Source organism: Sus scrofa, chromosome X, assembly GCF_000003025.6.
Source record: "Sus scrofa isolate TJ Tabasco breed Duroc chromosome X, Sscrofa11.1, whole genome shotgun sequence".
Taxonomy (NCBI): domain Eukaryota; kingdom Metazoa; phylum Chordata; class Mammalia; order Artiodactyla; family Suidae; genus Sus; species Sus scrofa.
Window position 1 is genome coordinate 112843997 of NC_010461.5, and position 12023 is coordinate 112856019.

The window sequence follows — 12023 nt, forward strand, 5'->3', positions numbered from 1 at the left end:
ATCCGAGCATTACAGCTAGGGTAAGGGATACGGGTTCTCTTTTCGGTCGGTTATACCGATAGTCATATTCATCAAGGACCACTTCCTCAGGGTGGTAGTACACTCGGGGGACGATTTGGACCATGACACAGAAATCTTTGGATTGGTTGAAGACTGAGGTGGAAACACAGGGGGTTAACCCAGTATTGCATGCCCACCACCTGTTATAACCAGGTACTAAATACTGATTTTCTGAGGCCTGCTCATAAACCACAGTACTATAGCAAAGGTGTTGGTGGGATGGGGGAGCTTTTCCTATGCATGTCCCCTTCCCGGAAACTTCAGTGAGGGTAAGCTTATTTCGGGACCCCCACGTACATTGATTTCTATGCTCTTTGGTCACATTGAATTTTCCTTCTTTAGCCATCCCCTCATAATAAGGAGGCCCTGAGGATAGACAAAGCCAACAAGAAGAAGTGGCATCAGGGTCGGTGGAGTTGATGGCTTGGAAAGCTCCCTGGATGAGACTGAAGAGTCTCTGTCCTGTCTTAACAGGAACACCTGGGGAGTTTCTAGGCGTGTTGGTAGGAATCAATCCAGTGGTACCGTTGCTAGGCGGCTGTGTTATGTCAGGCCGCAGCGAGGTTAATTGGGGCACCGGCAAGTTATGCGGTGGCTCCAGGGCCGGGGGCCCCTGTTCAGCCAGTATTTTATCGGGTCCCACTGCCACAGGGGGTTCTGTCCCCGTCTCTATCCTAAGGCGAATGGTTAAAGTGGACCCTGCTCCCCCGCCATATTTATAAAAAACTATTCCCCAGCTCATACCATTTATCCACTTTTGAATATTTTCCTGTTTTCCTTTTTCAGTGAAACTTATCTTTAGATAATCTAAGTCTGATGGGGAGCAGCTCTTATCTTTATATAGTTTCATCGCTTTGTACTTGCCCGGGCCGGAATTGACAAAGGAGAATTTTACCCGGTCCTGGAGAGAGATCGGCCATTTCCAGTCTCCATCGTTGGAGGTGACGCAGCTCCATCTCCTACAGAAGGATTCCCCAGAACCCCCACAGTATTTCTCTTTCTCTGTGCCTGGGCAGCAATAGAACCCATAACTACGGACTAGGTTGGGAGGTGTGCTTTTAACAGCGGGGTTAATCAATCGGAGGCAGAAATGCAGTTCAGGCCACCAGGTGCCTCTAGGAGCAACACCTCGAGTGCTATTTACAGTGACACCCGTATCAGGGTCAATAATCAGCCAGGTAAGGGATAAAGGTCTATGGGGGTTCGAGCTGTCTATAAGGCGTTTACTACTGGCCTGGGGAGTTATTGTTAGAGTAAGGAACCAGGCGATGGAGGCGAAGCTTAAGGGGATTCTCAGTCTTTTCGGCTCTCCACCCCGAGTCGGGAGGTGGCGCCAGCTTAACATGGGATGCATGGATCCAGGTGGAGATTCCTTCGACTTTCACAGCCGTTGGTGTGGTCAAAAGTACGAGATAAGGGCCCTTCCACCGAGTCTCGAGGTTTCCTGCACGGTGGCGTCTAACATAGACTGAATCTCCCACTTGGAAGCGATGTGGAACTTGCAAGTCTCCTTCTCCTGAGTAGGCCTCCCGGAGCTGCTTCCACGCTCGTTGCCTCACCCACTCGTGCGCCTTGAGCCTAGAGAACAAAGGCTTCAGCCGTGTTGTAGTCCCAACCGGGGCGAGTCAAGGGAAATCCCATGTCAATCTCATTTTGCAACTGCGTGGGTCGCCCGTCGGCCCCAGGAACATTTTTTCTAGCCTCTAACAGAATTCTCTCTCGCTCCTCGGTTGTGAAGAGTGTCTGCAGCAGCTGTTGACAATCATCCCAAGTAGGCTGGTGAGAGAACATAAGGGACTCCACCAACCCCGTGAGGCGTTGGGGATCCTCCGAGAAAGGGGGATGGTTAGTTTTCCAATTATAGAGATCTGCAGAAGAAAAGGGCCAATACTGGAGGGGCTGCAGTTGGGCCCCCGGCATGGGAGGGCCATAGGTGCGCAGCGGTAATATCGCGATCTCGTCTGTCCGCTCCGGGGTGGCGCCTCTCCGGCTCCGAGTCCCGGCAGCAGGTCCCTCCACCACCGGAGCTCCAGGAGGGGCAGAGGGTCCCCTCACAGCACCCTGTGCTGGATAAGGGGGTGGGGGAACAGGTTGGGGTTCCGGCCAAGTCGGCGGCTCCTCGATCTCGGGGTAGATACGAGGAGAGGGCTCGACTTTTTCGGCCGAGTGTTTGTTTTTCTCTCCAAGAGCCAGGATTCGGGGACCTGGCTTTCTTGGTTTATTTAGCCATGGTTTAACCCATGGCGGAGGATCTTCTGCCAAATCTTGCCACGTAAGGATATAGGGCTCCTGATCAGGATGAGAGCCGGGTCCAGTCTGAAAAATAATTGCTTTAACAGCCAGGATAATCTCAGAATTAAAGGTCCCCTCTGATGGCCATCCAACATCGAATGTCGGCCATTCAGAGGCACAGAAAGTCTGCCAAGGTCCCTTCTTAACCTGAACTGACAAATTATGAGCCCTGGATCTAACTTCAGTCCAATGGTCGAGAGTCAAACTAAGGGGGGTCGTCACTGTCTGTCCCATATTAAAACTGTAGACAAGGACGCACAAGACAAAGACACACGAAACAGAAACCAACAGATCCAGACACACGCGACCCGTCCGCGTCTTCCACAAGCAGGCAAAAGAGTCGGACGGCCGCGGAGGGGGAAGCTTTCGCTTCAACAACAGAACTCGGTCCTCTGACCGACAGTAGGAGACCACCAGGCGTCCCTGGCTCTCCCCACCTCCCAGGGCGTCCCCCAGGGCGGCAGCCTGTGATCCTCCTAGCACGTCTGCTGATCACAGTCCTCCAGTCCTTACGGTCTGAGAGGACAGCTGCAAACCGAAAGCGCACATCACCGAAAACAGACACTCAGAACAGAGACGCCGGCCGACACACACACACGTTCCAAAGGGGATCCCTTTACCTCCAAGTCGGTTCTCGGGTGTAAGGGGTGGTCGCAGGACTTCCCGGCCAACGCACCAAATGAAAGGCCAGTAAAAGAACAATCCCCCTCGTCCGGGCTCGGAAGAGGCGACACCCCAAATCACTCACGAGAAGCGGTCTTGATGCAAACAGCAAGAGGATTTTTATTCCAAGCGCGCTGGGGCCCACAGTCGTACGCCACGCAGGGGTAGAGGACTGCGGCCCCGAGTGCGGAATCGGGACAGCTTTTATGGGGTTCACAACAAAGCCTGTGCGTCACAAACCAATCATTTTAAAATATCGAGAGCCCGCGCTCCGTGGACCAATCATTTTAAAATATCGAGAGCCCGCGCTCCGTGGACCAATCATTTTAAAATAGCTCCGGAGGTCCGCATCTGCGTGGGCTCCTGGGCAGAGTGACAGATTGCAGTTGAGATAGGTCACTAGGGCTGTCAATGTGTAATCAATTCTTCTATGGTGCCAGTCAGTTTTACAGAATCCAGATAAGCGATTAATCAACTCATTTCCTGTTATCTTACTTAGGCCAGGATAGCAGGCCCTGGAACAATAGGAAGTGTGACCTTCTACCTATTTACTGGCAGCCAGCAGGGTCTGGAATTCGGGGGCATTTAGAGCTTTTTATTAACTTCCTGGGTTCTGGGAGGGTTAGGTTGCATTTTCATCCTTTCAGTTGCTCCTCTTAGAATGCCTTCCTGATCAGCCTTCCATCCCATACCCATAGCTCTGCAAACTAATACACTGAGTGACCTTAGGCAATTTACACAACCTCTCTTAACCTCAGTTTCTTAATCTGCAAAGTAGATTCATGAGATTTACTGTGAGTTTGTGGGGAGAGTTCAATGAAATATTGTATGTCAAGTGTATAGCACCATAGTGCTCCAGAAATAGCTGATCCTCCAGGTAACCCTCTTTGCTCCCCTCCCAGAGAAGGAATCTCTCATCTGATTCATAGCCTTCCTTCCTTGGCTCTTCAGAACTCCAAGATGACATGGTTGATTCCTGCCGCTTGTGCATTGTCAACCACCTGGTTGGAATCAGTTCTTTGCAGCCTCTTCTGTCCCCAGTTTCATGTTCCCTGCCTAATAGTGTGATTAGATACATCTATCTGCAATGTAAAACTGCCTTGAACTTGCATGGCCTCTTTCATCATGATGAGCCTAAAGTGCTTTTTAGATGTAATGAGCTATAGCAGGGAGAGTTGCTTAAAAGAAAGTTCCCTTCTCAAGTATACACAGGGTAATGCTGCATACTCTAGTTCCCTCCTGTAGATTCACACTGCACATTGACATCCTTTGAGAGGCCCTACCATAAGGAAACACATTTCAAACTTTGTTGAATACTACGATTCCCAAACTGGTTTCACAATATGCCTAGGCACTTCTTCAAGAACTTACGTTTTATCCAAAGCATTCTTTGGAATATACAGATTTGTGGGAATAATATCTGTCTTTGTTGATAGAATCTTATGATAACTTAGAGGGAAAATACCTCATATAAGGACTTAAGGAGAATGCAGAGTGGTCAGTCTGGCCCTATCCTCCCCACACAACACATGAGTGACAAGCATCAGCTTCCTGGTCTTGTCAAGGGTCTAATTCCCAAACTTGTCTTGGATTCTGCTTTCCTGCTCTTGAGCTCTACCATTCATGATCTCTTGCCTGGCTCGCTGCCCATGGTCTCACTTCTTAGATATGTACCTTTGGTATTGGTCTTAGCTTCGCTCCTCATTTTAGATTGGCACTCAGCCCTTGAACTAGTTCTGCCTCTGGCTATTAAAGATAATGAGCACTTGCAATCCATCCAGTCTCAGTTCAGTCTCAGTTCTCTAGAAAGGGAACCAGACGTGTCAGCAGGTTGTCCCAGAGGCATTTCAGTAATAAGAAACACTTAGTGAGTACTCTGTGACAGGAGATCTGGCTCCATAGTCCAAACTCTTAACCCCTTTGTGAATCTGCCTCTCTTTAGAAAGTAGTAGCAGGTACAGTTACCATTCTGAGAGATCCTAAACTAAAGTTGAGGCCCTCAAACAAGATTGGTGAATCAGATCACTAGCACACAAGGTATTATGCGATCAGGTATAATACCACATTGAACAAGAGTTCTAGAAATTTGTGTAGAGAGAAGAGTAGACTCCATCAAAAAACAAAATTTTAAAAAAGGGAGGGAGTTCCCATTGTGGCTCAGTGTTAAATGAACCCAACTAGTATCCATGAGGATGTGAGTTTGCCCTGGCCTCACTCAGTGGGTTAAGGATCTGGAGTTGCTGTGGCTGTGGTGTAGGGCCAGCTGCAGCAGCTCAAATTCAGCACCTAGCCTGGGAACTTCCATATGCCACAGGTGTGGCCCTAAAAAGCAAAAAAAAAAAAAAAAAAAGGAAAACTACCAGAAGTAGGGACAAGCCACCACGATGTAAAGTTGCTAAGAGTTTGTTACTTTTGCTTTGAGAATTTATTACTAGGAAAATATTGCTCTCTCCTTTTGGGAAAAACACTTTAATGGACCTTTGATTTTGCAAAGCTCTAGCTCAGAATGAATAGTTTGTGAAAATGAAGAGCTAAACTGCCCTGTAGAAGACATCTCCGTTGCAGCTCAGGGTAGCAGACTGGGCTCTGTCATTCATTCATTCTTATGTGGCTGAATTCAATAAATATTTATTGAGCACCTTCTGTATGCCAGGCAGTGTTTAGGCACTGGGGATACATTCTTGTAGAAAAAAAATAAAAAGCCATTTTTACTATTTAAGGAGCTTACATACTGGTTGGGGGGAGAGAGAGAGACAATAAACCTGTTTCTCTGGGAAAAGTGGTCCTTGATCTCTTCACATTCTGTTTAGATGATCTGGGGGGAGTGGTTGTGGTCTTCTTACTACTGATTTGTATGCTAGAGCACTTGCCATATTTTCATAGTTCCCCTTCTGAGTACAACAGTCAGTGGCCTGGGTCTATTAACTATTCCCTGAGCATCACTATTTCTTATTCTTGTTCTTTTAGTTTTTCACTCTCTCTTAGCTCTTTAGGGCTCAGCTGGTGGCAGTGTCCATGCTAAGCCCTCTATTGGCTTCTGTGAGGCTCTGTATTCTTGTAGGAATCAGCTCTCTTGAAGACCTCTGGGATATACAGTGTCACCCTATTGGTTCCATTCAGCTCTAGTCTTCTGGTCACTTAGTAAAGACCCAAGGTTTCTGATTCTTTTGTTATTATGTGCGGTATGGTATAGTGGTTAGAAGCACTAGCTTTGGCCTCAGGCAAACCTAGGTTTCTGTATTAGCTCTGCCATTCCTAACCTTCAGTTTTCCCTTTGTAAAGTGCTGACAATAATAGTATTTAATTCACAGAGTTAACCAATAATTAAATAGTTATATATTAATTTAGTTTAAATTAGTTATATTTAGCATAGTGCAAGGCACATGATAATTATTAGGTGTAAACTAGTTACCATCATTTATAGGCTTAGAGGCAGCTCAAGCTCTTAAAGGAAGGATACTTCCCCATAAATTCCTGTAATCAGTAGTGTCAATACTAATTATAAAAACTCTCCTTATATATTCCTCATCGGACACAGGGCATCATATGCAAACTGAATCCTAGGAACAGCTCTGAAGAAATAGTTCCCTAGGAAATATGCAGTGTAAGCCATAATAATGAGGGTGTTATCTAGTGTCATGGCCACGTCTGTCTGTCTTCCTGTTTCTCTCATCTCCCCGGGCACCTACTTGCTCTATGATTCTATAATTTTCACATGTACCTGTAGCTTAAATGTGATCCCATCCAGATAGTCTGTATTTGCAAATGATTTTTTTTTTGGCAAAAAACTAAAGTAACACATTATACTTTTGTCATCGAAAATGTGCTTGTGAACTTCCCTAAAACAGATGCCAAACAATTGATGCTTTAAAAAATGCACATCTTTTTACAGTATGACTATGACCAGAATAGATGAGACAGAAAGAGATTTCTCATTTCGTGGCTTCTCTGTCCTGGGATCAACATGCACGGCCCAATCAGTTCTTTCTTAACAGTCACCAGTGGCTTGATATCTCAACTGAGTGGAGTGCAGTCATATGGCAAACTTATCTTCCCTGAATGTATGTGAAAACTAGGAAAAAAACCAAAGAGACCTCTGAGGGGCCAAAACAACAGCCACATAGCTGTATAATGAAGAGTCCCTCATGTTGTGACAGTTTTGTTTTACCCAGGATGGGTGTTTGGCTGTCTTCATTCCACAAGCATGTATCAAGCTGGAAGAAAATTAGGAAGAGGAATAAGAGCAGTGCTGCCAGGCATATTAACAAGGAGGGCAGAAAACCCCTAATAAGAAAGCCTAAGAATATCAAACATACAGAACTATGAGACTGTTTTTTGTGTGGGAGAAAGTCATCATGCTCACTTTAGTAGCTTTAATGACATTGTTTATAATGTACATGTGTCAGTATTAAAGTTACTCTTTCAAAATTGTTATATCAAGTCATCCTCAGAAGTCCAAAGTAGTCTCAGTGTTCTCTCTTCAAGAAAGCAGAGAACAGTCAAATACTTGTATATTTATATATAGGTGTTTTTTGCCCCCCCAGTTGAAATAAAACATTTTTTGGTGTTTTGTTCAGGTTTTTTGGCACCTTGAGAAATTCTCCAGGCTTCTAGCTAGCTGAGATATGACTGGAGACTGCTTAGCACTTTTGTCAGTGTTACTGTAGATGAACAACCAGATTTCTCTAGATATATCATTTTTGGGCTTCCTATAGAAAGTTGAAAGAAATAAATTCGACTATATCAGATGCTAGCCTTGGGAAAAATAACGCACAGAAAAAAATGCTCACTGCTTCGGCGTGGATTGCCAGCATTGTCTTTGAGATCTGATCAGTTTGATAACTTCTCTCCACCTCAACTACTACCATCCTTTCTCACCATCATTGCTCATCTAGCCCCTTAACTGCTCTCCAGTTTCTAGTCTTGACATCTACTGTCTAATCTCAACACAGCAGTTAGGGTGATTCTTTTAAAATGAAAATCTTTGAATACCCATACTTATAGCAGCATTATTCGTAATAGCCAAGGGGTGAAAACACCCCATTATCCACTGATGGATGAATGGTAAACAAAATGTGGTATATCCATACAATGGGATATTATCAGCCTTAAAAGGGAAGGAAGTTCTGACACATTATGACATGGATGAAAAGGGCAAATACTATATATGAGATACCTAGAGCAGAAAATTCATAGAGACAAAGTAGAATAGTGATTGTAACGGGCTTGGAAAGAGGAGGTTGGGGAATTTAATGAGAGTTCGTTTAATGGGTATAAAGTCTCAGTTTGAGAACACGAAAAATTTCTGGAGGTGGATGGTGGTGATGGTTGCACAACAGTATGACTATCGTGAATGTAACGGAACTTGTACACTTAAAATGGTTGAGGTGGTAAATTTTATATTATACGTATTTTACCACAATTAAAACTAATTAAAAATTTCGGAGTTCTTATTGTGGCGCAACAGAAATGAATCCAACTAGTATCCCTGAGGATGCAGGTTTGATCCCTGGCCTCGCTCAGTGGGTTAAGGACCTGGTGTTGCTGTGGCTGTGGTTGAGGCGGGCAACTGTAGCTTCCAGTTTGTTCCCTAGCCTGGGAACCTCCGTATAAATTCATTACAATAAAAAAGGAAACTCAAGTGCTGTCATTGCTCAAAACCCTCACATAATTCCCCATCACCTTCAGAATAAAACCTGAAATACTTATTCTGATCTCTAAGGCTTTGACCTATCTGACCTACCCTACTTTTTTTTTTTTGCTTTTTGTGGCCACACCTGCAGCATATAGCGGTTCCCAGGCTAGGGGTCAAATCGGAGCTACAGTTGCTGGCCTATACCACAGCCACAGCAACGACAGATCTGAGCCACATCTGTGACTTACACTACAGCCACAGCAATGCTAAATCCTTAACCCACTGAGTGAGGCCTGGGATTGAACTGCAACCTCATGGTTCCTAGTTGGATTTGTTTTCCCTGCTCTACAATGGGAACTCCTCTGCTTTACTTCTTATCATCCATTTCCCAACTCTTTCTGCTATGGGTTGGTCCTAGAACACCCCAAGGCTTTTTTCTGCCTCACGGCCTTTGTCCTTGTTATTCCATTTGTCTAGCATACTTTTTCTCCAGATAGCTTGGTGGTTTGTTCTGTCCCTTCAACTGCCTGTTCTGATGCCATCTCCTCAGAGATGATACCAGCTTAAGATAACTGCCATCCCAATCCTACCCTGTATCTCTACACCCTCACACATTGCTTTATTTTTCTCCATAGCACCAAACAGTACATGTTTATTTATGTGTAAGTAGTCTGTCTCTGTCCCCAGCAAGATAAGTTACATGGGTGCTAGAACTTTGTCAAATGCCACCATATTCCGAGCATGAAGAGAACTGCCAGGTACATAGCAAGTGCTGAACAAATGAATGATAAAAGGGTCCTTTGTAAAACTCAGACCTTGCAGAATAAGGCCATTCAACCTCACTGAATGAGGTATATTCTACTTCAGAAGAAGGCAGTTGAATGCAGCAGTGCCAGGCATTGCCATCTCAATGTGATACCCAACTTGTTTGCTCTTGAACTCTTTTAAGTTTATATGGTAACATCCAAAAAGGTTTTACTCAAGTGATTTAGAAATTAGGTTGATTTAAATGTAATCATAGCACTTGGCTAATTGGATGATTTTTAAATACTAATGTGATTCTTCATACTCACTGGTAGAGAGCAATTATGGCATTTCAGAATGATTTTCCCAGACCACAGTGTCATACTCAGCTGCTTCTTCACACGGAATTCTACAGGGAACCCTCTCTCTAGTGAAAGCTGCTGCAGAGTTTCTCTTGGACTTTAGTGGGCATGATGGTGGCTCTAGGGACCTCTGGGAGAGAAGGACTTCCACCAGTGAACCTGGGCTGGCTCAAGACAAACATGTGAAGTATGAGTGGATCCTCTCCAGGCCATTGCCTCCCTTTTCTGCTTTTTAGCCCATCCTCAGTACCCAGTGCTCCTCCTGGGGACTTTGAGTAGGAAAGTCTTGTAATAAACTTCAGATAGGATGGAGCCTTGCAAATTCCTCTTCAAAAATGCATCTGTATTTTAGATGAGAAGTGTCCTGGTTAAAACTCCTGGAACATAACAATAGTAGCTACAGTTTTTTTGGCCGCCATCAAGGACTCTATGCTAAGAATTTAGCATTTTACTTCAGGATAACAGTTCATGCTGACAGTTTCTTTGTGAGTTAGATATATCCATCATCTTTTCCATCTTATAGGTAAGTAAAGTGAGGTCAAGAAGTAGGTTACCCATGGTCATGCAACTGGTGAGTGGCAGCTGAGGCATTCAGGAAAGAATTTGTGGAAGAGGCCTAGTACATGTCCTTTCTCAGAGTAATAGTCAACAAATATTTGTGTAATTAAGTTTTACACTGAAGAGTTTGACATTATCCTATAGATAATGAAGGGTTATTCAAGGCTTTATTTATCTTTAAGTAAGTCAGATAAAGTTCCGTGAAGGCAGGAACCATGCTATATTTCTATTTGTACCCCAAGCACAAAGCATAGCATCTGGCACATAGTATGTGCCCATTAAATGTTTGTTGCAAGAGTAACAGAATTCATCACTACATATGTTTGAATAAACCATGTCCAACAAAATTCTTAGAAATACAACTACCTACAATAAACTCCTCCTGACATAATGTGGGTAAGGCTATAACATAGATATATAATGGGCTTGCCTACAATCACTGGAGAAAAGAGTTTCGCTGTAAGGATTATAATTCTTAGGAAAGTGACTTGGGTATACTTGAAATCAGGATAATTGTTCATTTTGAGCACTAAAGCATAAATTCTGATAACCCCACTCAGTTTTTATCTTCTCACCTTTTTTCTCTTATTATTTAAGGCTTTTAGTGACATGATCAAGCCTGTGTTTTTAGAAAGCTCTCTCTTATGGTGGTTGAGGAGGACTGATTACAGGGAGAGGAAATTTGAGCTTGGGGGCCAGTGGAGAAGCTGTTCCATGGAGGGGGAACATCAGAGGCCTGAACAAGGGAATGTTCCTAAGAATAAAAAGGAGGCAAAAAATTAGAGATTGAAGAGGCTGAACTTAGTGGTAGTTATCAAGAAATATTGGCAAATGATGGCAAATGATGCATTTTAAGAGGGTTAGGGAACTGACAGCGATGCCCTTGAGGTTGGGAAATCAGGACTTAGCTGTTTTAGAAGGTGGTGGAAGTATAGATAATGATTTTGAGTTAGAACATCTTAAATTCATTGTGCCAGAGAATATCTAAAGGGAGTTGTATAGCAGACATTTAGAAATTATAATCCATTAACAGTTCTTTGCACTCACCCCCCCCATCCCCGATTGCAAGGACTAATATCCATTTGAAAGAATCTGGTTCTACAAATTAAAGAGTGTCCAATATTTAGATGCCTGACAGGCACCTGCATTGTAAGGGCTATTGCTGTAATCAGTATTTTCAGGGCTGGGATCTGGGTTTTGGTTGGGGGCAGAGTTGGAGAGACTGGGCTGCCTCCCCCATTCAGCAAACACTGTGTGCTTGTACTTCTCCTCACTCTCCAAGACAGGCTAGTGAGTAGTGATTTCCAAGAATGATAAGGCACTTAAATACATAAGTACTTGGTAAGTAAGATTCTATATGAGCAATCAGTTGAAGAAGCAAATAAAGATTCCAAGGGGAGCATTAATCATCTCTGTGTCTAATGGGTCTTCCCTAAGGCCACATCTACACGAGTGTGGAATTTTAAATAGCCTTTATTTTTGTAGACTAGCAAAAGGACAAGATTTTTAAAAAAATAGATATTTTCTGGTAATTATTCCTATGTGAAAATTAACTTGGGACTAAAGGTTGTTTTGAGAAATGTACATGATAGGTTTGCAAATGCTTCCTCAGGCTCTTACCTCTAAAGCTGAACAAGTGTTTACAACATTTTCTAGAGCATCTGGGGAGCTCAGCTAAGCCCCGAAAGCTTTTTCTTTCTTTCGAAAGA

The 12023-nt window shown here is 43.9% G+C and overlaps 1 protein-coding gene across 1 annotated transcript; it reads right to left on the reverse strand.

The window, feature by feature from the left end:
- LOC102158723 lies at positions 1412-4006 on the reverse strand. The gene is made up of 3 exons (XM_021079873.1): positions 3862-4006; positions 2652-2880; positions 1412-2593 (listed from the first exon to the last, which is right to left on the reverse strand). The coding sequence occupies exons 1-3, from the start codon at positions 4004-4006 to the stop codon at positions 1639-1641; spliced, it is 1329 nt and encodes a 442-aa protein (XP_020935532.1). The 3' UTR covers positions 1412-1638.

Excerpts from the sequence above, each read along its gene's own strand:
- LOC102158723 (XM_021079873.1), bottom strand. The coding sequence starts at position 4,006 with ATGCACAAGCGGCAGGAATCAACCATGTCATCTTGGAGTTCTGAAGAG. Across the intron at positions 2,881-3,861 it reads GCTATTTCTGGAGCACTATG|CTGTCCTCTCAGACCGTAAG; the intron begins GTGCTATACACT and ends TTCGGTTTGCAG. Across the intron at positions 2,594-2,651 it reads GACGCGGACGGGTCGCGTGT|TTTTAATATGGGACAGACAG; the intron begins GTCTGGATCTGT and ends CCTTGTCTACAG.